Source organism: Botryllus schlosseri, chromosome 2 (assembly GCF_051294905.1).
Source record: "Botryllus schlosseri isolate E-star chromosome 2, Bs_hap1, whole genome shotgun sequence".
Lineage (NCBI taxonomy): Eukaryota > Metazoa > Chordata > Ascidiacea > Stolidobranchia > Styelidae > Botryllus > Botryllus schlosseri.
Genome location: NC_137237.1, coordinates 5,729,993 through 5,757,262, shown reverse-complemented (window position 1 = coordinate 5,757,262; position 27,270 = coordinate 5,729,993). Strand labels below are relative to the sequence as shown.

At 40.2% G+C, this 27,270-nt stretch overlaps 1 protein-coding gene across 3 annotated transcripts in view; it reads right to left on the bottom strand.

The window, feature by feature from the left end:
- Positions 1–744: 744 nt before the first annotated feature.
- Positions 745–27,270, bottom strand: part of LOC145433154 (uncharacterized) — a 62,911-nt gene continuing 36,385 nt past the window's right edge. For all 3 annotated transcript variants that reach the window (XM_080310108.1, XM_080310109.1, XM_080310110.1), the window contains 8 exons: positions 15,400–15,612; positions 15,093–15,305; positions 14,776–14,988; positions 14,469–14,681; positions 14,156–14,368; positions 10,207–10,419; positions 7,927–8,139; positions 745–1,910 (listed from right to left, as the gene is read on the bottom strand). In XM_080310108.1, coding sequence (XP_080166234.1) covers positions 1,798–1,910; positions 7,927–8,139; positions 10,207–10,419; positions 14,156–14,368; positions 14,469–14,681; positions 14,776–14,988; positions 15,093–15,305; positions 15,400–15,612 — 1,604 coding nt within the window. In that variant the 3' untranslated portion in view covers positions 745–1,797. The remainder of the gene's footprint in view (positions 1,911–7,926; positions 8,140–10,206; positions 10,420–14,155; positions 14,369–14,468; positions 14,682–14,775; positions 14,989–15,092; positions 15,306–15,399; positions 15,613–27,270) is intronic.

Below are 27,270 nucleotides of genomic sequence, written 5' to 3'. Positions count from 1 at the left end.
ATGGCTTCAAAATTACTGATCACCGAGGATACAGCTCTGTTGATGACTGTTTGATTGTAGTGCAACAGTATCGCTACAGTTTGAACTGAGATGACAACTTTCTTATAGCTTCTCTTATCACTCCAAGACTGTTTGGTGTTAGAGCGAGGTGAAATCGGCTATTATACTGCATTCTCAGGTCCGTCACTCAAGCCACTTCCACACGTACTATTGGACTAGGTTCAAAAGTATATATACCTTGCTATACCGAGCATGTTCCACAGATCCCGCAACCTTAATGTTGGGCTGAGAACTATTTCCCGAGGCAAAACCACGAACACAGACTTTACCATGGATTTTAGTTCAACTACTATTCGCCGACCCTTCATCACTGCTGTCTGATGTCAGCGGAGCTGTGTTTTAGCGCTTCGCTGATGTAGCTCTCTCCATGTACCTTATTCGGTAGAGGAGAAATGTTGAACCAAACTGACTGAAGAGAACTCCTGAGATACGTAAGCAATACTAACGACAATGAGCACTTTCACCGTGTGCAATGAACCTCCGACGAGATCACCGTACGAATTAGGAATCGGTAAAAGTCCGTAGGCAACGCAACGAATTTCAGATGAGAATTTAGAATATGCTACATGTAGTGTGTTTAGTTCTTGGTATTGTGAGCAAAGCTCATAGCAGAGAGTCATTAAAGATTCACAAACGGAAATCTGAATATTCCGAGCTGACTTTTGGGCAAATAGTTTTTGAAAATGACAAGGTTCGCTCTCGTTCACTGGTGAATTCCCTTTAATACTGCCAGCACTATGCGGAGAGTAGTCCAATGTTGAAATGCAAAAACTCTCAACCAAAGACGTTATAGTGACGTGAAAAAATTTCAATGCATGAAAAGCGTTCACAGTGATCAACCAAGGTTCGTTTGTGAACGCGAACCTTCGAATTTTAGAGGTTCGCACACAGAACGCAAACGTGAAAACCATCGCTGCTGAATAAGCATTTGGCGGGGCATGGGTCAAGATCATAGGTGCACAATGAGAAATGTCACAGAGCAGATGCAATTACACATAGAGTGGAGACGCAATTTACCGGGCATGAGTCGAGTGAAAATAGCATAAAATGTCGAGGATAGTTAGTCCTAATTCCACTGGCCCATACGACGTCATAATGACAAAATTTCATTCGAGATATTCATTACGTACAGGATGGTGTTAGGCAATGCGAATTTGTGACATTTCATTCTGTAGTTTCCTTTTTATCACATGAGCAATTAGAGACATATTCATGTTTAGTGCAATTTTAATAACCCCACTAGGCCTGATCAGAAACTTGCGGGTGTTACAGGAACGTGCAAGGCACTGCATGACAAATTTCGAGATATATATAAACAGGTACAGCTAAAATTAAGGTCCGGAATGTGAAATTACCCAAAGCAGCTCCCTCGGCATTGATTGGTACAGAATCTAAATTCAATAATTCACAATAAAGCAGAATCACATTCGACGCTTTCATGATATGTCACTGCATGTAGCACCTATAGGTGGGAAATTATTACATATGATACCATAAGAAGTGCCAAGTGTTGGGATCATGAAATAGTAAAATATTCTGTTCCAATAGTACTTTGCGTTTCGCAAAAAGTAGTGGTTGGTCACGATGTAGCCTATATGAGAAATGAGAAATACGTAAAATTATGACACAAGGTTTCTACAAAGCTCAACATTTGTCATCCAATATAACACAAATGCGATATTCAAGTCTATATAAAAATCTAAAACTATTTTATCCATTTTTAGCCAGTTTAGCATTTTATCTGCGAAGAAGAAAGAACCCCGCGACGCAGAGTGCGACGAAGGCGAGCACTCCGATTACGATTCCGGCAATCGCGCCACCCCCAAGTGACGATGACTTTTCTTGAGACACTGCGAAGGAAGAAAATACTTAGCAGTTGATTAAACGGAATACGAACCAGTTAGCATTAGGGCAAGGGTTTGAGGTTATTAGGATACCAGCCCGGTGTTATACTTGGTTAAATTGGGGTTATGGTAGGGTTGCCATACGTCCAGAATTTCCCGGACATGTCCGGAACTTCACTGGTAAAATTGCGTCCGGGAGGAATTTCTAAAATATGGCCAAATGTTCGGAGTTTTGAAGGTTTGCAGTAAGCTCATATTTTTTTCGTAAATCAACCTAAACTATATTCTTTGTGGACAGATTTATGCTACATTTTTTTTTCGCGCTTCGCGCGATTTAGAATCACATATATTGATTTTAATATTGGGACTACTACCCTCGCAAAAACTAAAACTGCTATCAAATTAAATAAATCAAAATAACCTTCATTTACAGAAATAAGTATAATTGTAGTCGGAATTATAGGAGAACGGTATATTCCTAGAGTCGGTTTAGGCCGTTGACATGCTTTATTGAAAGTTTGTGGTTCGAAACCTGCAATTTGTTTGCCCCTGGGATTTGTTCGCCTTTGTTCTTGGGTTCGAAAATATGTTGAATGTGATCGGCTTCCAAAATAGGCCGTGCTTAAGTCTGAAAAAAGGTGCCGATCTTTTATTAGTAATCAGCTTATCAAATTCTGAGCTGGGCCACGGAACAAATTGGAAATGGAGTTGTGACCATATAAGGTTGGGAGCCACCGGATGTGGGGTGTTTATATACCTCAGTGGTGCGCACTGCGCACCGGCATTAGCTTGATGAATAATCGTATCGATGTGACATTACCATGACTTAACAATGTGCCTTGTACAATTACTCTCCCTGAATTTTCTAAGTCATCATCCTCCACCAGCTCTACCACTAACTCTGATCACGTGCGCGGAGAGAGAATCAAAATTATATAGTAATATATGGAATACCCAATATTATTGACATAATTCAATCAAATCAATTACCGTCCAGATGCATTTAGAAAAACCAGCTGCATACAGTAAGACTCCAGAAGTTGCATCGATTACCCTACAGTGGGCCCAAGATCAGTGTTTATATGGGCGGCTGGGGCTGAAAATGTGGCTTCAGCTCTCGTTACAACTTACAACACACAAACACATACTCCTGAACCGAATGGTGTCCACCGCTTGTCGATAGGCATAGCTTTGCTGTCGTGACGTCACATTGATCGACAATGCTCGTACCGTATTTGGAAATCCGCTTATGGGCGCTAACGAGCGTCCGGAATTTATGACACAAAAATATAGTAGCCCTCGGTTATAGTTAGACTCAGTTGATTCGAATTGATCGCGCCCATATGTCGCTTAAAACAACTTTATTTTGTCACCTAGATGAGTTATTACGCAGGTTAATTAAACGATAACAAGTTTAGTTGATATTTACCCAATCAAGGCGATCGGCAGTGTTGGGATCAAGTTACTACCTTCGAGTCACGAGTCATTTCGAGTCATTGTACATTTTGACTCGTGTCAAGTCAATCGGTTTTCGGAGGTGGCTTGAGTCAAGCCAAGTCACTCGATTTTTGGAGGCGACTCGAGTCCAGTCAAGTCAAGTCACGAGTCAAGTCAAAATCCAAGTCAAGTTGCCTTTTCGTAGTATGACGCATGAATAAGTCAATACATTATACTAGCTGTCTGAAATAAAGATTGAGTGGTCATTGGTTTTGAACCGATCAACGAATATAGAGTTGAATATACACCCAAGTTGGCGCTGCATCGCTCACATATACGTAGCCTCAGTTTATAGTTACCAACCAAAATAGAGAATAGAGAAACGAATTGATAAGATGCAATATATTAGGCTACCCTTCACCCATTTATATATAGATATGATACAGTTCAAGCCTGCGCCAATGGTTGAGGAGTATATAAGCTACATTCGAATTCAAAATCAATGAAAAAGAGGTTTGGTTAAGGTAGATAATTTTTTATTATATTACTTTACTACTAGTTTACTACAACGTAAGCTGTAAGCCTCGATCACTTCGTTTGTGGTCAATTTATTTGTGAGAGAACAATGGAGGCTCAATAAAACGCACGATCATTGAATGATTGGTCGCTCTCACGGGTTACACCAGCGTTCGCGAACAATCCGAATATATGCAAGATACAGTGATTTTTATCGACACCGATTAATTGATGACTTGAAATTGACTCGTGAATTTTGCTCCGAGTAACGAGTCAATACACATTTCTGATACGCCGAGTCAAGTCCAGAAGTCATTTTAGCAAAGTGACTCGAATCAAGTAAAGTCATGCGAAAAAGGTGACTTGAGTCACCCCAACACTGGCGATCGGGATCACATCTTATTTATCAGTACTTTGTTACATGTGTATATCAGGACATAATTGAGTGATGAAATGTCTCGGAACTTTAATACTTGGTTGGTACAACTTGTTCTCGAACTGCAAGTCGGTAATTACGGAATCATAATAAAGAATATCGGCCTGATGTAAAATGACAAGTGTAGTCGAAACACCATGAATATCAAACCACCAACAACAAAAACAACGACAACTTAAAATCATTGCCAGCTGATACTGGGCGTCGAGCTTTGGAAATTTCATCGCTGATGCCACCCTGTAGTTGGATTATTTACTGTGGGTTACGTTACGATTTACAATGGGATCCTATAGGTGCTAGCTGTGAGTCGGTGATCTCGGAAATATCGCTAGGTACCCATTTTCAATTTTATTTTGTTTCAGTTTAAGTTGAAAAGTCACAGTTTTCCTGTGAATGTTGCTGCAAAATCCAACACACATCAATTTGTCGACCTGTCAAGAGAGTCAAAAACGTCCAATATCTCGTGCGACACATGTTTCAATTGTACAGTGCATAATCCAACCCGAAACCCCCGAATGTTTCCTTGTGTTATAGATATGGACATACATCCAGAGGTGGTCAAAGTAGTCAAGAAAGCTACTCAAGTAGAGGTAGAAGTAGCGTCGAAGAAATCTACGCAAGTACAAGTAGAAGTACTTCTTTCATAAGCAACCTGAAACTACTTGAAGTAGAAGTAGAGTTGTCTGACTTTAAAAGTACTCAAGTAAGTAAGTAGTTGTGAAAACGATCCTGATTGGATGGGTTATAAAAAGGTGCAAATTGAGCTATATGATAGATAGCTTCATTCATATTGATGCATAGCAGCAGGTATCCAATTTTCGATAGCATATAAGCATTCGCCCACCTCGTGGGATGAAAATGATAGTAATGATAACGAAATTGGATGCCAATCCTTTGTTTTATCGAACAGCACGTTTTGGAAAATGGCATGGTATGGCGCCATCCCCCATATTATAAGGCCCATAGTTTAGTCGATGAGCAATACGGAGAAGTTGTATAGGATACGGTGTAAACACTTTGCGCGATTACTAAACGTTATTAAAAAATATGGTGGACCGTAAAAATGCCATATGGCGTAGCTTTATTTCCAGAAATACAAGGCATTACTGCACTTGCTTTTATACTTCAACATGTATGTTATCCAGAAAAAAGAACTGATATTAATTATAACTCAAAGTATATGATACTGGGAATAGAAAGTGAAATATTGATACTACTTCTAAAAGTAGAATATGTATTTCATGTTTTTGGTCTAGAAAGTTTCAATAGTGGTATGCTAAAACAGCTCTAAAACCAAAAAAAAGTCAATAGTCCACTCTTCCAGATTAGGACACGCCATGGACATGCTAAATTACGATATGACAAGAAAATGCTAGATAGCGAAACATCACTTTCAAACCTTATGATGAGCCATATATACTGTGATGAATTATTTCATATGGGCGAAGGGCGACAATGTGGCGTGAACGGAACCACGCCAACCCACCACCTAAATTATATTCACCGATACTTTCGTGAAATCATACTGGTCACTCCGTATCCACTGCGCGCGAAGCGCGACGTAAATTCTGGGCTCTACTAAACTTTTATGAAAATTAAATGTTAATACTACGTGAAAACAGCTCGGAGATTCCTCAGGCTATCTTCCTGATTGGATGATTAGACTACTTCTACTTGACACACTGAAAATAGCGACAAGTAAGTAAGTAGATCACAAAATATTAGGAAGTAGAAGTAGAAGTAGCGAAAATCAGATCTACTTGAGTAAGTACCAGAAGTAGAGGAAAACTACTTGAGTACTTCGAAAAAGTAGAAGTACTTCGTTACTGACCACCTCTGGTCGCGGGCCACTTTCCAAATTTTGCAGCGGTCGCAGGCCGCATGCATTCAGTTTCGATATAAAGTAGGTACCTACGTTTTAAAACTCTACATTAGTACCATGCTATGCTTCCTAACATATGCGATGGGTATAGTGACCACGAAAGAAGGAATATTTTAGGGAATGAAAATGCAAAAAAGGGACCCCTACAATCTATTTCGTTTTATTTCGAACTCAGAGCTGTGGACAATACATGTACGTTACTAGCTGAAAGACCATTTCCACGTAAAGCTTGATCGTGTTGGGAAACTCTATATAAGCCAGTGGTACTCCATCCTTTTTAGACATGTCCACCTTTAGTGAAAAATTTCGCGTCCCTCTTATCGTCATATCACAAAATGCTTCCATAATGCTAGCAATCCCAACGGATATAGTTTGATGGCATGGAAGGTTACGATTGTCGGTGAGAGAATTCTATAATATGAATTCCGGATTATACACAGAGGAATAGCTATAACTATGAATCCGAGTTAAATCGCGGCGTGCGCAAAAAATTTTTCAGTTGACAGCAGTTTCTGGCCGCCATCAGATGCTTTCGCGCCCACCCAGTTTCAGAACAATTGCCCTAAGCCGTTTTCTAAGCGTCTCGGTCTTGGCAGTGTTTGGACCATTGCACGTCAATTTCAGTATTTCAAAATGTTTTGTTAGCTCTCTTCCGAAATCTCAAATCAAGTCGCGAGCTGCAAAATATGACTTTGCGGGCCGCGTGTTGGCGCCCCTGCCTCAGGGGCACAGAGCTTTTGTGCCCCGCTTGCTCGGTAGTTTTATGAATAGGAGAGAGCAAATCACCGTTTTTTTTTATTGTGCGCGGCTTTGAGAGAATAGACAGTGAAAGCTTGTTATGAGTTGGGCTGGGCACAATGATTCGAGTACTCGAATCTGAATCGAGTATTTTAATGATTCTAGTCGAGTAGTACAAGACTATATTTTCGAGTACTGAAATTATTCGCGCCTCGCAACTGAAAGGTAATTTACTAACGAGAATAGTTTTGGTACTATTTTCCACTGAGGAAGGCTTGAAACCTGGATCGACCGTGTCGCAGCATACGAGACATAGTACAAACCTACGAACGTTACTGGAAACAACACATTGTCGAAGTCATGATCATCCCACAACATTGCCAAGAAGTACAATGACATCGGTATCGTCGAAAAAATACAAAAGTGTCTTTAATGTGACGGATTACAGGCATTATATTGGCTGTAGTGGCATAAAAGATACATATTTAAACGTTGACACAGTCCATTCTGTTGTGACGTCATAATGAGTGATACTCGGATACTTGACTCGAAGCGGAACATACGTGATTCAGAATCGAATCACTCGGGTACTCGATTTTGTCCAGCCCTAGTCATGAGCGCCATGCCCCGGCTAGGCATTCGCAAAGCGAAAACACAGTAGAGAATTCGATTTTCGCAGAGACTTCGCTATATATGAGCATTTACAAGCGAAAGGACAAGAATAATACGACTTTCGTTGCGATTTCGGTATATATAGATTGGTGTGCGTCTATAAATGGTAAGGAATTGTTATTGAACAGAATTTTAGGTGGGACAATGCCCCAGTTGCCCGATAGGACGAGCCGCCACTGTTTCCACGGATACCTTATGGCCGGGAAATGTCTACTGTGAGATTTCGTTGTAATCATAATCGCCCGTTTCAAAAGTAATCATAATCCTTATTCTAAACTAGAGAGAACAAAGTCAACTATACATATTGCATGAAATATGACGTTACTGTGGTCCCCACTTACGCGTACAAGTTGTGGATCCGATGTACCAGTCTCCTTCGTCATTAGAGTCATCGTTTGGCGTAGGATCATCACACACAGCATTTCCACTCCCCCCTACATAATAGCCTTCATTGCATGTTATTTCGCACGTTGTCTGATAAGGACTGCCATCATCGCACCCAGAAGTGATTTCGCTGTTACCAACGCTGGATGGGCTCCCCGGACAGGTGATCTCTATTACAAACAGTCATTAGGAAAGAATATTTGCTGATAACATTCGCGCTTTAATGCGACCTAATGTTTCGATTTTAGTATAGTACCGCCCTTTGCAATTTGAGCACCACGGTGCCAATGCGAACAGAAGAGAAAAATGATGCGGTACATCATTCTCCGGGTTGTCCGAAACGTTTGAAGTATATTTTGAAGTTTGAACTAAACATACATGTATGTCTTATATTCAACTTTCCTGGGCACAACCTTAGCCTAGCACACGACAAATGTGATATTAGAATGGACTAATGCTCGTGACTGTAAGTTACATTACGCATATGACAGCATCTAAAATAAAATTAATATCAACAGCATTTCAAGATCTTATGTAAGACACGTGTTTGAATTTTTAGGCCTTCTTTTTTATAAATGAACACATGGTGACCAGGGAGAATTCAGAATGGGAATAGTCTAAATACGTAATTAAGTTGGTGACCAAAAATCAAGACAACAAAAATACTCTTGTGTTGTCCACATGGATTCATTGGGATAATGCACGGATTACATTATACCGAAGATCGATTATGATGACTATATGACGAACAGATATGGATAACGTTTAGAAGTCGCATGCTAATGTTTCCCAAGCTCTCATCATGCGCATACGTTCTTATGCTAAATCGACGAATGCTTAACCGCCATTTCTCATTGTGTGGCATGCTCAGATGTCAATTAATCATTAGAAACATGTAATGAGATATTTATGTGCTGGCTAGCAATGAAATAATCTATGATTATATTTTTTTTAATACGTGTTAAATAATTCATCATCCCATGATGCGGACGAATGCTTATGCTGTCGAATATTGGATACCTCCTGATATGGATCAATATCAATCAAGCTAGGCACCTTTCGCATAGCTCAATTTGCACCTTTTGACAGTCCATGTGAACTAATTACGATCGTTTTCACAAATACTTACTTACTTAAGTAGATTTAAAGTCAGTCTATTCTACTTCTACTTCAAGTAGTTTTAGGTTGCTTATGGAAGAAGTACTTCAACTCGTACTTGAGTAGATTTTTTGTCGCTACTTCTACTTTTACTTGAGTAGCTTTCTCGGCTACTTTGACCACCTCTGGTAATAGTACTTAGTAAGGACTGACACTTTCTAAAGGAGAATGTAGAAGTGTCTTTCGTTGTACTACAACCAATTTTAATTTTTTCTACCTTAATGCGTGATGTAAATTGGAATTCTTCATAGGTCCACGTGAAGATTTGTCAAATAAGTCATATAAGTCTTTTCAGGCCAAGCTACTTGGTAAGGACAGACAGTTCCAACCATAGACGAAGATACGTAGTACAGTTCTAACATTCTGTGGGAAAACACCCAATATACATTCATGAGGTTAAAACTTTATCAAAATTAAGTTTGTTAATGTCAAAAAATGTCGAAATTGAGATTTTTTCGGTCAAAACCGCCTCTTTTTTAGGTCTAAAAATCATGCTAGTCATACCTAAACGGAAAATCGATGCGCAAACCGGTTTTTAGAGCTGCTACTCGGAAAAATGACCTTATTTTTAGTCAATTCACCAGCGATCAGAGTTATAGATGGATAAATTTCCCATATATATATGTCCTCTTTTTTGGATCAATAAATATTGGGGGCGAAAATTGCTGTCGAGCTTGAGAAGGAGGCAATCATTCCAAAAAAAAGGTTGCGGACCACCGATCTAGTCCCAAATAAAAACGCGACTCGAGTCATTACAACATCGGACCAAAATTACGCGTGCAATATGTTGATCCGATATCCCAAGATCCTTGATCATTAGAGTCGCCAACATAAGGTGAAGGGTCATCACACACAGCCTTTTCACTTCCTCCTACATAATAGCCTTGATTGCAAGCTATTCCACACGTGGTCTGATAAGAAATGTCATTATCACACCCAGATGTGATTGCGCTATTATCGACGCTAGTAGGGCTCCCAGGAGAGGTTATCTCTGTTGACAATGGCGATATGTAAATTCCGTAAATACAAGATATATATGTGTTCTATAAGCTAAGAAATCTCCAGGTTCATATACTTACGCGTGCAAGTTGTGTATCCGATATCCCAGTTTCCTATGTCATTAGAATCATCGTTTGGTGTAGGGTCAACACACACTGCATTTGCACTTCCCTTCACATAATATCCTTCATTGCATGTTATTTCGCACGTTGTCTGATAAGGACTGCCATCATCGCACCCAGGACTGATTTCGCTATTACTAACGCTGGATGGGCTCCCATGACAGGTGATCTCTGTTGAATACGGTCATTACGGAAGAATATTTGCTGATAACATTCGCGATTCAATGCGACTTCATTTTTCGATCAGGATATAGAACCGCCCTTGGCAAATTGTTTCTGATACGTTTTGTAGATATCGACAGGGTTGTAATGACTCGAGTCATGACTCGACTCGAGTCAGACTCGAGTCACGATTTTTTTGTGACTCGACTTGACTCGAGTCATTTTCTTGAAATGGGAAAATGACTCGACTCGAGTCAATATTTGGATTGACTCGACTTGTACTCCAGTCATTACGCATGACTCGACTCAAGTCATTGACTCGGCTTATTTTATATGATTTGAAGGTGAAGAAATTTGAGAAATACAATGGTTAGTTAGATCAACGCATGTGACGAATTCTGTCGACATCGCTCTTTGTCACCACTGCTTTCGTTGCACTCGTATGATATCAGATATGCCGCCGTAAAAACAAAAGACAATGGTACATAGTAGCAAATAGCAGTGTTGGGATGACTCGAGTCATGACTTGACTCGAGTCAGACTCGAGTCAACTTTTTCGTATGACTTGACTTGACTCGAGTCACTTTGGAAAAATGACTTGACTTGACTTGACTCGGAGCTTCAAAAATGTGCATTGACTCGTGACTCGGAGCAAAATTTGCGAGTCAATTTCAAGTCACCAAGTAAACGGTGTCGAATAAATCACCGTATCTTGTGTATGTTCGGATTGTTCGAGATACGCTGGTGTCACTCGTATGAACAGCAACCAATCATTCAGTGATTGTACGTTACACTAATCCTCCATTGTTAGATCACAAATAAATTGACCGCAAACTAAACGATCACAGCTTACGCTGTCGTAGTAGTAATAGAAGATTAATCTAAATATCAATGTGTCTCTGTTTCTTTGACGGCTAAACGCTTAGGCCTACGTTGCGCAGTGCTCACATTTACCAACCCTCTTGTATGATTTAAATCGAACAAATCTAGTTTGTGCGTTTATATTCTCACGGATGTGTAGATGGGTATTGGGTAGTGTAGGCTATTGTATCATATCAATTTGTTTCAACTTCTCAAAGCTTCGTATTAGGTCCTATATATTGGTTGATAATAACTAACTGTAGCATGGAGCTGTACAGTTACTCACGCGTATTTCATTAGCAGTTCTACGTGTACGTGAGGGATACAACGTCTTTTTGCATGTATAGTTAACTAGATATTCGTTATTTGATTCGAGATAAATGATCAATTAATATGTTTTTCCCACAGCTAGCAAAATGTAATGACTTTGAATCATCACTCATACTTCAAAAATTCAATTTGACTTGACTTGACTTGAATTGTGACTTGACTCGTGACTTGACTTGACTTGACTCGACTTGACTCGAGTCACCTCCAAAAAATGAGTTACTTGACTCGACTCGAGTCACTTTCGAAAATCGATTGACTTGACTTGACTCGAGTCAAAATCTGCAATGACTCGAGATGACTCGTGACTCGAAGGTAGTGACTTGATCCCAACACTGGCAAATAGCAATGCATTGTACAAAATAATCCCGTGGTGAAGAGGTAATAGTACTCAAGACTTTTCAATTATACAAGCAAACAATCGAAGCAAAGTCCAATTAGAGCCAATGAAATGACTCAGATGGTCAAGTAGCCTACTTGGAAGAGAGTGATAAGCTCATGTGTAGATTTGAAGGTGATGATTCTTTGTATTTTGGGCGACTAGAATGGATGAGTATCTAATGCTCTTCAGTGTGGTTCAAAATTGCTTTTCAATTCCTGCATCTAATGCACCAGTGGAACGTGTATCCAGTGGATGTGGATTATTCTAAGGCCATGCCGCCTCAACATATATGAGAATCTCCATTCCACTTTAGTATTTTCAAGTATAACTCATTGATTTGATCTGCTGTCTGTGAAAACACACAATACCCTCCGTCCATTTGACGTTTTGTTAGATGTGTGCATTGTGCACGTGAGTAATAATGAATGGCTAATGTTGTGTGATGTTTGTACAATAGGGCCGATCAAAAATAACTTCTTTTTTATTCTACATGGTGGCTACTTGATAAAATTGTTACGTTGCATAAAAAGAACACTGAATCTGGCTTAATTTTAAATAGTGGAATCAATGATATGAGAGGAGAAAATATTGGATTTGAAAATACATGGAGTATTTTTAGTGAGAAATGATTTCATATAATATAATTACATACTAGTAGTAAGTCGACTATTTTTTCATATTCAAAATGTTCCACTCTAATAACTTCGCTTCTTCTAATTGGAATTGAGCCAAATTTGCTATGAATCATACTTCTACACAATCTAACAATATCATGAGGTAGCCGGTAAAATTCGAAAGTCTCTATTTGTAATTAATTCAAAATATTTTCTGTTAGCATTGCTTTATACTGGTTGGAATTTAGCCAAATTCAAGTTCTTTCAGATATTCTAACAACTTTAAGAAGTAGCCTCCTTTTTAAGATTCTGCCCTCATTTTTGCGAATTTTTGGTAAATGTAGGGAAAATTCGACTAAGATAACAGTAAATCAGCACTAAAGTAACGCTCCGGCGACTACTTCGGGAGCTGAGCAGGACAGTTGACATTTTTCTGGTCAACCACCTGATTTAATGTGAAAGCAAAACCGTACCTCTACATAAACGTTTATACGTTGATTCTCTACCAGCTTGTATCTAGACGCGAATTCGTAGGTTCTCTATCAGATAGTATGTAGACGTGAATTCGTTAATTCTCTATAAGCTATTAGTGAGCGGTCGTCGATGTGCTAGTAATAAAAACTGAGTGCTTGCATTTGTGATATATCAGACTGACATATATTTGATTTAAAGTTCTAAGATTAGTAAAGTTATCGTATTGGCGGCCTGTCTCGTCTATCTGTAGCATCGGTAAATGAGGCCAGAAACTGTCCGTTATCTGCCTAAATAAACATGTGCCAAGACTATGATAGGGACAAAATAAGCATGTTTGGCAAGCAAGGAATTCAATATCACCCAAGCAGGATTGAAAACATAAGTTGAGCATGACTTCAATACTGTGACTTGGACTCGACTCGAGTCATAACACTATGACTCGGACTTGACCCTTAAAACGGTGACTTGGACTCGGACTCGAGTCGGTGATGAATTGAAAATGACTCGACTCGACTCGAGTCAAAACCACAAAAGTCAGATTGACTCGTGACTCGAAACCATGTGACTTGGTTACAACCCGGATATCGATAACTTTCCGCTATACCGATAACCCGGATAAGGAGTCAAGAAATAACAGGAGCAACTAAGTGACTAAGCTGAATCAAAGTCGCCAGTACCGATTCCTGCAACAGGATGGAAATTTGAGTCTGTGAGAAACCAATAATGAGATTCGTGTCCCTGACATCTCCGATAATATTTTTCATTGATAGTTGTCGTAAATGACATTTAAGTGGTCGATTCACTTCTTTTGACAGATTTCGGGAACGAGGCATTTCGTTTCCTTCATAGTTAGTTCTTGCCGGATGGTTTCATCTTGTACGAGGGGCATCATGGCTGATTTTAGTGCGACTTTTACGGCTTTTTCATTTCCACGGATACCTTTATGGCCGGGAATCGTCAACTGTGAGATTTCGTTGGAATCATAATCGCCCGTTTCAAAAGTATAACTATGACTAAATTAGAGAGAAAAAATCCACCTATGTATATATATTGTACGAACTACGACGTTCTGGTGGTCCTCACTTACGCGTACAAGTTGTTGATCCGATATCCCAGTCTCCTTCGTCATTAGAGTCATCGTTTGGTGTAGGATCATCACACACTGCATTTCCACTTCCACCCACATAATAGCCTTGATTGCATGTTATTTCGCACGTTGTCTGATAAGGACTGCCATCATCACACCCATAAGTGATTGCGCTATTATCAATGCTGGTTGGGCTCCCAGGACACGTAATTTCTGTAATAAACGGTCATATGCAAAAGTGGAAAATATAAGATGTAGGCCTAGATATATATTGTATGAACTGCTACGCTTTGGCAGTCCACACTTAGCCTACGTGTGCAAGTTGTTGATCCGATATCCCAAGCTCCTTGAACATTAGAGTCATCGTTTGGTGTAGGATCAACACACACTGCGTTTCCACTTCCTCCCACATAATACCCTTCATTGCATGTTATTTCGCACGTTGTCTGATAAGGACTGCCATCATCACACCCATAAGTGATTGCACTATTATCGATGCTGGTTGGGCTCCCAGGACACGTAATTTCTGTAATAAACGGTCATATGCAAAAGTGGAAAATATGAGATGTATATATATATTGTATGAACTGCTACGCTTTGGCGGTCCACACTTAGCCTACGTGTGCAAGTTGTTGATCCGATATCCCAAGCTCCTTGAACATTAGAGTCATCGTTTGGTGTAGAATCAACACACACTGCGTTTCCACTTCCTCCCACATAATACCCTTCATTGCATGTTATTTCGCACGTTGTCTGATAAGGACTGCCATCATCACACCCATAAGTGATTGCGCTATTATCAATGCTGGTTGGGCTCCCAGGACACGTAATCTCTGTAATAAACGGTCATATGCAAAAGTGGAAAATATAAGATGTATATATAGGCCTATATATATTGTTTGAACTGCTACGCTTTGGCGGTCCACACTTAGCCTACGTGTGCAAGTTGTTGATCCGATATCCCAAGCTCCTTGAACATTAGAGTCATCGTTTGGTGTAGGATCAACACACACTGCATTTCCACTTCCACGCACATAATAGCCTTGATTGCATGTTATTTCGCACGTTGTCTGATAAGGACTGCCATCATCACACCCATAAGTGATTGCGCTATTATCAATGCTGGTTGGGCTCCCAGGACACGTAATCTCTGTAATAAACGGTCATATGCGAAAGTGGACAAAATAAGATGTATATATATATTGTATGAACTGCTACGCTTTGGCGGTCTACACTTAGCCTACGTGTGCAAGTTGTTGATCCGATATCCCAAGCTCCTTGAACATTAGAGTCATTGTTTGGTGTAGGATCAACACACACTGCATTTCCACTTCCTCCCACATAATACCCTTCATTGCAGTTTATTTCGCACGTTGTCTGATACGGACTGCCATCATCACACCCAGATGTGATTTCGCTATTACCGACGCTGGATGGGTTCCCCGGACAGGTGATATCTGTTACAAACATTCATTAGGGAAGAAAATTTGCTGATAACATTCGCAATACAATGCGAATTAATTCTTCGAATTTAGTATTACGGGCTCGTTGCAATTCGAGCACCACGGTACCAATGCGAATAGCAGAGGAAAATGATGCTGCACATCATTCTCCGGGTTGTCCAGAACATCGTTTGAAGCGTATTTTGAAGATTAAACTACACATGTATGTCTCATAGCTTTCCTGAGCACATCCTTAGCCTAGCTCACGACAAATGCTCATGAGTCATGACTATAAGGTAAATTATACATATGACAGCATCCAGATAAAATTAATACCAACAGCAATCCAACATCTTCTGTAAAATACTTGTTTGAATGTTTAAGGCTTTTTTTTTTATAAATGAACACATAGTGACCAGGGAGAATTCAGAATGGGAATAGTCTAAATACGTTATTTAGTTCTAGACCAAAAACAAAACAACAAAAATACTCTTGTGGTCCACATGGACGTCAATGGGATAGTGCATGGACTACATTATACCGAAGATCTATTATGATGACAATATGAGGAATATGATTAGGAATAACGTTTTGAAGTCGCGTGCTAATGTTCCCCAAGCTCTCATCATGCTCATGCGTTCTGATGCTAAATTGACGAATGCTTAACCGTCATTTCTCATTGTGTGCCATGCTCAGATGTCAATTAATCATTCGAAACTTGTAATGAGATATTGATGTGCTGGATAGCAATGAAATAACCTATGATTCTGTTTCAAAATAATACGGTTTAAATAATTCAGTACATATGTAAGCGTATACACTATGGTTTTGATGACTTTAAACCTTCTATCACTAAAAAAATTAAAAAAGTTATATCAATCGATTTATCTTTGGGAGTTTTTAGGATCAGAAAATACTCGAACAAGCCAGTTGTTTTGAACCGACCCGCGACGTAATTAGTTGTTCTGCTTGGATATTCGTTGCTCTTCAATCGCCTCCATGTCATAATATATAATTTAGGAGGTGCGGCGAATCAATACGTACTGACGTAATTGCCAAATAGAATCACCATGTTTGAAGAAAGTCTGAAATAAACGCGGTCGAAGCATTCAAAATAGCATGTTCGGTAGAGCTGCCTTTAAAACAAAATTCAATTAAAAACACACATGTTTAAAACAAGGCCCTTGTTAGAAAATGTTTATATTGTTTCATTTTCTTGTGTTTTTCTTCTTCTGAGCAATGACAACACGAATATTCAAATGTTACGTCATATTGGATTGACATTGGAAATTGCAATGATTGGATACATACAGGTCCTTTGACGAAATAGGCTGGGCTGTAATGACTCGAATTTCTAAGAATAGTAAAGTAACAACACGATTGGGATTTCACCAATTTTGAAAATGCGACCAGAAACTGCTAAAAACGAGGAAAATTATTCTATTATAAATCCGAGCCATTCGATATCACCAAACAGAGTTATAAGAAGTTGGTTTAACAATATTTTAACTGGAAACTGATCAGTCAACACAATGACTTGGACTCGGACTCGGCCGTCTGCTCATTGAGTTTGACTTTGACTCGGACTCGACTCAGTGGTGGATTGAAAATGACTCGACTTGATTAGAGGCAAAACTATAGAAAAGAGATTGGAACCATGTGACTTGGTTACAACCCTGGAAATAGGCTTCCAACGCCTGCAATATGCGGACCAACAATATCTTTAACCAGTATTACATCCTCATGCAGGATTTTTACGGTTGGCGGTCATTATCATGAAAACATTCTTTCCGTACCATTATCTATATCTACGTACTATAGCTGCTGAAGGACTATTTCGCGGTTTCCCACCATCCCATATCGTATAGTCGGCTATATCAGGTGTTAATCGTATGTAGGCTCATACAACAGTTGTTTCGGAAAGTATTTACACAAATATGACATCATTATAGACAACAATATTGATTTTCAAAAAAGACCTTTCTTTAAAACAAAGTTTAAAGCAGGGGTCAACAACTGGTGGCCCGCAGAGTCGTAATTTGCGGCCCGTGACGTAAACTGAGATTTTGTAAGAACGCTAAATAAAGCATTTGGAAATGCTAATGTTGTTTTTCAAAATGGGATTTTGTCCGGTGTTCAGCATCACTTTTCCTCACTAGCTGATACGCCGTCGGTGATAATAGCATCCCATGGAGCTGATATGAATGGACATGAAGCCTTCACGTGCAATGGCCCAGACACTGCCAAAACCGAGGCGCTTACAGAAAACGACTTGACACTTCCCCACAAACTAAATCTTTAAGGGGAAATGTAGTGTCTCGGCTAGTCCCAATATCGATTCTTTAGTCGCTTGAATGTGGAAGTGCTATAGGCTATCGTGTGCAGCTCTTATTTCGAAATTGAATCCAAGTAATTATCATTATATTTTTGTTGCATTTGTATTTCTTTATTAAAATATTAATTTGTTTATGCTCAATATATCCGTCGCCCATGCTAGAGATCACAGCGTTGTACTGACATAATGATTTGAAAACGTGGCTGCTCGTGGTTGTGGTCCTCTGTTTTCTCGAACAGCACGTTTTGGAAAATAGCATGGTATGGCACCATCCCCCATATAATAAGGGCCGTAGTTTAGTCGAAGAGCAATACGGACAAGTTGTATAGGTGTAAACACTTTGCGCGATTAGTAAACGTTAATAAAAAATATGGCGGACCGTAAAAATGCCATATTGTGTAGCTTTATTTCCAGAAATTAAAGGCATTACTACACTTGCTTTTATACTTCAACAATCAACATGTATGTTATCCAGACATAAGAACTGATATTAATTATAACTCAAATATATGATACTGGGAATTGAAAGTGAAGTATAAATACTACTTCTAAAAGCAGAATATATATTTCATGTTTTTAGTCCAAAAAGTTTCAATGGTGGTACGCTAAAACAGCTCTAAAACTGAAAAAGTCAAAGTCCACTCTTCCAGATTAGGACACGCCATGGACATGCTAGATTACGATATGAAAAGAAAATGCTAGATTGCGAAACATCAGTTTCAAACGTTATGATTAGGGCTGGGCACAATGATTCGAGTACTCGAATCTGAATCGAGTATTAATTTTAATGATTCGAGTCGAGTAGTAAAAGACGATTTTTTCGAGTACTGAAATTATACGCTCCTCGCCACTGAAAGTTGATTTATCAACGAGGAGTTGATCAATGATCAAAGAGTTTATACTAATTTCACTGAAACCTTGAAACCTTGATTGGCCGTATCGTAGCATACGAAACATGAAGTACAAAGCTATGAACGTTACTGGAAATAGCACATTTCCGAAGTCATGATCATCCCGCAATATTGTCACCAAGTGCAATGAAATCGGTATGGTCGAAAAAATACCAAAGTATCCTTAATATGATGGATAACAGGCATTATATTCTTTGTGGTCGCTTAAAAGGTACATATTTGAACTTTGACAAATAATATTCTGCTATGACGTCATAATGAGTGATACTCGATTACTCGACTCGACTCGAAGCATTTTACGTGATTCAGAATCGAATCACTCAGGTACTCGATTTTGCCCAGCCCTAGTTATGATGAGCCATATATACTGTGATGAATTATTTCATATGGGCGAAGGGCGACAATGTGGTGTAAACGGAACCACGCCAACCCTCCACCTAAATTGTATTCATCGATACTTTCGTGAAATCATACTGGTCACTTCGTATCCACTGCGCGCGAGGCGCGACGAAAATTTCCGGCTTTAATAAACTTTTCTGGAAATTAAATGTCTATACTCCGTGAAAACAGCTCCGAAATTCCTCAGGCCATCTTTCTGATTAAAAGATTGAACTACTTCTACTTGACAAACTGAAAATAGCGAGAAGTAAGTAAGTAGATCACAAAATATTAAGAAGTAGAAGTAGAATTAGCAAAAATAAGATCTACTTGAGTAAGTACCAGAAGTAGAGGAAAACTACTTGAGTACTTCGAAAAAGTAGAAGTACTTCGTTACTGACCACCTCTGCATACATCTGATGCCATTTTCTACGTCCAGGAGGCTACTACGCAGCACATTTAATGCAGTTTAATAGTTAAGTTGCACAAAAGGTTCAAATCAATAGGCCGCGGATTTTGCGGGCCGCAGTTCAGGCACGCCCCCTGCATTAATACACACTGCTGTAGATGAGCTTTCGATCCACCGCCGTAACATCCAGTCTTGGCGCGGAAATATCATGACATATGCGTCGGGGTACTTATTTTGTGGGTGATTCCGTGCAGTCCCTCTCTTCTACCGCTTTTAATTTAATTAAATTGTTCTTAACCGCCGGACCGTGGTAACTTTACTGCCGCTCCGCCAAATATTTAAGAGATTTTTTTTTCAAACTAAGAATGTATTAAATTGGACCCTTTTCTATTAATTAGCAGTGTTGGGATGATTCGAGTCATGACTTGACTCGAGTCGGACTCGAGTCACCTTTTTCGAATGACTTGACTTGACTCGAGTCACTTTGCTAAAATGACTTGACTTGACTTGACTCGGCGTATCAGAAATGTGGATTGACTCGTGACTCGGAGCAGAATTCACGAGTCAATTTCAAGTCATTTAGTAATCGGTGCCGATAAAAATCACTGAATCTTGCAGATGTTCGGATTGTTCGCGAAGCGCTGGTGTAACCGTGAGCGCGACCAATCATTTAATGACCGTGTGTTTTACTGATCCTCCATTGTTCCGTCACAAATAAATTGACCGCAAACGAAGTGATCGAAGCTTACGGCTTACCTTGCCGTAAACTGGTATATAGTAAAGTGATTAATCTCTGTTTTTACCTTAACCAAGCCTCTTGTTTTATTGAAATTGAAATCAAATATAGTTTATATAGTCCTCAACCATTGGCACAGGCTAGAATTGTACCATATCGATTTGTAAATGGGTAATGTATTGCATCTTGTCAATTCGTTTCTCTATTCTCTATTCTGGCTGGTAACTATGGACTGTGGTCTAGCAGTTCTACGTATATGTGAGCGATACAGCGCCTTCTTGCATGTATATTTAACTCCATATTCGTTCATCGGTACAAAATCAATGACCACTCAATTCTTATTTCAGACAGCTTGCAAAATGCAATGAAGTTATCATGCCCTATGCTTCGAAAAGGCAACTTCACTTGAATTGTGACTTGACACGTGACTTGACTTGACTTGACTCGACTTGACTTGAGTCACCTCCAAAAATCGAGTGACTTGACTTGACTCGAGTCACCTTTGAAAATCGATTGACTTGAATTGACTCGAGTCAAAATGGGCAATGACTCGAAGTGACTCGTGACTCGAAGGTAGTGACTTGATCCCAACACTGTTAATTAGACTCTAAACCAGTGATTCCCCACCGCGGCTCCCAGCTAGCCCTCTTGCGGCTCCCACTGACGTTTGAAAATCCCACAAAAACACTACAAAATCAATTTATAACAAAAAATAAATAAAATTCATGTACAAAAATTACTCTTACAAGGCTTGGTGTCTGGAGTTGATAATTACGGGCAGAGACCAATTTCTGTGCTGTCGAGTAGTGACTCTCTATACTTAGCAACGATTTCGCTACTCTACTCAAGCCAAAAAGTATACTCACACTCAAATGCGTTCGGATCGGCAATCAAATTTAAGTCAGCTCACCACCAGACTCAAGTGCAGGTGGTATTACAATACATATTTTCAACGGTATCTGACCATCAAACCAATGTATCATTTGATGCATGCAACAGGCTTATCAGCAACTTTATTGATGAGTTCAACCGCCGCATTGACGGAATGGATGCTTGTTTGTCCATGATGAAAATGTTTTCAGATACTATTCTAGTTAATGTGGCTACTGCCCCTAGTAATTTTCACCTCGAGTTGCTAGACATGCAGTCAGATATCGAGCTTAAGCAATTAAGAGTGAAGTTCCAGAGGGAAAATATTTCAACTTGATAACCAATGCCCAGAAAATCGATTCTCTATTGTGATCAACTTATATATATGGAGCCCTTTTTAGCAAAATGGTCAGAATCAAAAATCTTTATCGCAATCGATTGACCGATAACCACCTTAAGCAGCCACTGCGTACTGCATTCTCTGCAATTACGCCTCGCTTTGATTCACTCCTTGAAGCACAAAGCCAATGTCAAGTTGGACATTAAATGGATTTGTGTATTTTTTCTTGTTGGTGTTGCTATTCGTTGGTACGTGCTTTCATGTATTGTGCGACTCCAATCGTAGCCTACTCTGAAATTTGAAATGCGGCTCCGATACCAAAAAGTTTGGGAGCCACTGCTCTAAACCGTTGGCTCTCGGAGTTAGCGATATTGACTCCTGGGTCAGTTTCAAGAGACAGGGACTGAAAATACGACCGGGCGATTGTACCAATGATGAGATAAGGGGCGAAAATGTTAAAATGATCAGTCAATCTTGGTTTCTTGCTATAAGGTCAATATATATATTAATGGATGGATTTTGATATAGAATTGGTTCGCTGCATGCTTCGTACGAGTCCTCGAGGGATGAAAAGATGAAATCTGGGAAATTCACTTTACATTACTCCAATGCTTCTCAAAATATGAGCCGCGATGGGTGAAAATTTTGGTCGCAATCGCACCACAGTGATCCGCGGACACGTGACGGTTCATGCAGATTTCCGTACTGGTCAGTGAAAAGTTCCTATATCATTTTGATAATAGTCAAGGTTACTGACGAAAATCGACAAGAAATCCAGTTATTTACTTTATTTTAAAAAAATGCTAATGCCTTACTGGGCACCATTTAGTGACACAATAAGTCTATGAGCTGCAATCAATTTTCAATGCAAATGTTGGTGGATTTTGAAGACCGATACGCGGAAAATAATTAATTTTGAATCCGGCCTTCAGATAAAAAAAAACGTTGCCGAGGTTCAACGGGTGTAATAATTGCCGAATTTCTTGCAAAATAACCGATCTTTTGTAGGTATTACGGGCATTCCCAAGTCTAGGGTATGCGGATTATATTGTATATCCAATTTGTGACACATGCAGAAAAGTTGTTACGACAATATGGGTTGAGCATAAAAGATGTTCCAACATCAGCTCTTGGCCTTCTACACAAGTCGGTTTAATTTCATAGTCAAATTTTTCCGACATTTCCCTAGATTTTTAGTTGCAATTCATTAGAAGCCAAGGAAAAATGAAAATCCGCTGCCAAGTCATAACTCCATATTCGTGACGTAAAGGAAAAAAAGAAATTAAGAAAAAACAAAAATAAAATGCATGTTTCAAAAAGTTCGATGCTTTAGACATGTTTGTTTTAAAATTAATTTTGTTTTAAATTCAAGCATGAATCTGTCACAGCGTACTTGATGCTTGATAACGTTATGTAGGCCCATTGTGCTTCGCAGCTTTTATAATGTGCATTGTGCATGCTGTGGACGAAATATACGATACCTCAAATATCTTCGACAACGCAGTGCTGAGATATGAATATGAGGCCAATCAAGACCTCAGAGCAAATATACTATATCAGAGGTGACAAACATGCGGTCCGCGGGCCATCCTCAATCCATTCGGTAAAATTAGAGACGAAAGTAGATTGTGTCGATTCTTAAGAAAGGATGGAAATTTGAACACGGGAGGAACGATCGGCTCATAGATATATACTGCTTTTGCGTTTGGTCAATTTCAGAACGCACAATGCTGACAGCGTAGTGTCCTAAATGGTGTGGACACAGCGAGATTGAACGGCTCTCTGCTTTTGGGTACGTCATACTTGTCATTTGGCCAAATGCAATTTTACGGCCATTTTTGACCGGCATTCCGAGCTCTAAATTCAATAAATCAGGATTCAATGAAAACGTGCTGCTGTACTTGTTACGAAAATGTAAATGTTATGCTGCTCATGGCCCGGGATCGCCCAAAAATTACTCTCGAATTTCGGATTGTGATGGAATTTACCATTGTGTTGTGACGCAAGAAACAGGTTTGCCTGACAGAATTGTTGCGTCGCAATACCAAACTCGATCACACTGCAAGGCCCAGGGGGCGCTGGCGATTTTAAAGGGGGCGGAAACGCTCAGGGGGAGATATGGGCGGCGCTGGGCTCAGGGGGGCGGTATGGGGGGGCGCTGGAGAGAAATGGCTTCGCAGTAGATGAAGTGGTGATAGGACATATCCTTAATGAGTATTCAGAGCAAATTAACACCGAAAACTTCGTTATATATAGCCTTCAAAATACATATAGGCCTAGGTTTAATTGTCCATGGGCGCCTAAATGACTGGCACCGAATGTTCCTGTCTTGGCAATCTGAACCCCAGAAGACGAATTTCATCTGGCAGGGAAAAATATATGCCAGTGAAGAAATACCAATTTGAAATCGTGTACGTCTTTTAGTTTAGTACGATTGGGCGACAGGGATATTCCTGTTGGGCGATATCCCTGTTGGGCGATTCTAGATTTTTTGATATTGCAGACAGGAGGTCACGAAATAGCATCATGCAACGAAGTCATACCAACGGGTTCGCCCGCCCGAATATGTTTAATTATTAGTTACGGGCCCTACAGTTTCCAAGACACCTCACAATGTTCGCTTTAAGTTTTGATGAGTCTGCGCACACTCAACAACCCCCTTCGCTGACCCTTGGACAACAGTGCGTAACGACTAAAAAAGGTCATAACTTCGGATTTGTTGTGCGCAACGCAGATTTTCAGTGCGCAGAGACCGTGTCAGTACTGCGCACTTGCGCAGCTTAGAGGGAACATTGCACGTCATTCAGCTCTACCGGTAAATCTGGTAACGGGAGCAGAGAGGACAAGACATTGATAGCAATATATATGTAATCCCCGATCTTACTGACCGATTTTAGCATGAATTATCGAAAGTTTTCGCGCGTCGCACTGGCTCGCTAAACAGTACAGCTGATTCCTTGGCAAAAGCGAACAACGTGATGGGGGGCGGTCGATTTATCACCCTATGGGAGCCCAAGACCCAAGTTTTTTCGGGGGCCTGACGAAGTGATGTTTCGTTCCTGCCAACGGGTATACGCCCGAAGATGTATAATTATTATTGAGCGGTCCTACCTTTTCAATCACACATCACTCAGCTTTACCGGTAAATCTGTTTACGTGAGCAGGGAGAGGATAAAAATTGATCTCAATTTACATGCAATTTCGGATCATATTGACCAATTCAATCATGAATTGGTGAAATTTTTCGCGCTTCGCGCGTCTGGGCGAGAATTGCTGCATCAGTAAATGGGCACCCAATGTAGATACCTAGTATCAGCAAATAGCGGACAGCCGAATGGGGGTCTGGGGGTCAAGTCCCCCGGAAGTTTGGTTTATCACCCGATGGGGCCCAGGACCAACGTTTTTTGTTTTTTGGGGGGGGCTGACGAAGTGCTGTTAGGGCCCTGGTAACGAATAATTGTACCTAAAAAGTTTATAGCGACTTATACATATAATTACCACCTGTTCATTCATGCATTATAGAAAATTTTGGTTCCTAGGGCGACCAGGCCACACAAACTTTGCTGACCACCGAAATCACGCTCTGGGGTTCGTGTGGGCGAAGCCCTCAGAAGTTTGGTATATCACGCTATGGGTGCGCAATCCAATAGTTTTTAGGGGGGTTGACGAAGTGCTGTTACGGCCGTCCCTCTTACTCATTGTCTTTATTACATCCCTCACAATATGAAGTTGGGGGGCGCTGGAGCACGATAATTTTTGAAAGGGGGCGCTGGAGGAAAAAAGGTTAAGAACCACTTCTCTAGACTCTCACGGGCCGCATGCGGCCCGCAGGCGGCCCGCAGGCCGTAGTTTGCCCACCGCTGCCTTAAGGCCTTAGTAATCGCCACCAATAATAATTAGCCTATTTACATCAGTGTTCAATGCATGCGTTACAGGTAGATAAATCAGCCATGCTAAACTGTTTCCCATACTTCAGCAGCAACAGAAAACTTTGTGAAATACATTATAGGCTTAACCAGTGGTTCTCAAAATGGGGGGGGGGCGTACCCCCCTTGGGCGGCGTGAATACATCTGAAGGGGGCGCGAGAACTCCAGTAAACTGAATATGTTTTCCGCGCTTGGCACGATTCACCTCTATTTCATAGCTATTGCTCTGTGTATAGTCCTAATTTCATATTAGAAAATTCTCTCATCAACAGTTATAACCTTCCAAATAAACTCTTCTGAAGCCTGTGCTGAACCATTCCCTACACCACGGTCAGAGCTTTATTTTTAAATCTCTGACCAGTACCGAGGCTTGCTGCAACAATTTCAAAAAAAATTCAAGTTTCCAACCAAGGCTTCATCAAACTTGATCACGCATTTGTTGAGATGTTATCCCAATCTTACCTCCAATCTTGACCGAATTTACTGGGGCCGGAAATTTTCGCACCGTGATGTTCATCAAATGCAAACTAACAGTTTCCGAACAAGTGAAAATGTAAATGCGAACCAAAATGTTGTAATTCGTAGTTATCAGGAGGTTCTTTCCTTTTGCATTTATTTTAATTTTACACATCTCATCGGTATCATTCTTATCGCTGACCCATTACCAATTACATTTCATTATATCCTCACTCAGCTCTGAGTAGCGTTATCGTTTGATTACATTTCATTTACAGTCCTGTAACCTAACCGCTGTTAGTCGCTCAGACTTTTGGTTGTTAACAGTCGCTTGAAAAATTTTTCTGTGTTTGCAGCGTTCAGTACTCATGATTTGGAATAGTTCGAATACGTTCGAGTATTTTTAATTGAAGGGTATCCTAAGTATCATGAGTGAAACATGAATAGCTTGAGATTGTTGCTTATTACGTCGCTGCGGCTGTCAAAGAACACCTCTTTACCGACTCAATTACATGCTCAACAGTAATTGTAATAGTAATTTGATATTTTTATCATTGAGTAATTGTAATTGTAATGTAATTGAGAACTTACAAGGCAGTATTTGTAATTGTAATTGTAATGTAACTGAATTATTGTAATTGACCCCACTCTGGTTCTAGTTCGATGAGCGGAATCGAATTTATATTTTCGTAATAAGTACAGCAGCGGTTTTCCATTGATACACGTTTTATCAAATTCAGCGCTCGGCAAGCTGGTCAAAATGGCCGTTAAATTGCCTAACTATAGAACCAGAGCCTTTCAGAGGTTCGCCCTTCGCACCATCCCAAGTAGGCTAATTAGCAATTATGAATAAGGGTATAGCAGGGGTGGGCAACATACGGCCCGCGAAGGGATTTTGTCCGGCCCGCGGACAGTTTTCCGTTTTACATGATAATGTGGCCCGCGGACCCAGTCTGCCGATATTCCTCATTACTTGCTTACTACGTCAAATGTCAGTGACTGTATGTTATTATATACGTGTGCGCGCAACGTGCGAAAGTGGAGCATGTACGCGTAAGTTCGTCAAAGCGAGAAGACTTGCGTTTTCGGCATTTACGATGTACTCGACCCTAATGTCGTTTGTGGTAATCATGGTGTTTGTCGACCACAATGGTCTTTTACACCAGGCTGGTATTTCTTATTTTTGGTTCCGTAACCACCGACTTGTAGCACGACACACTTCTAGGCCTTCGTAAGACACCGCTAATGCCAGGGGTCGCCAACTCAAAACGGGTCGCAGGCCACTTTTCAAATTTCGTAGAGGACGCGGGC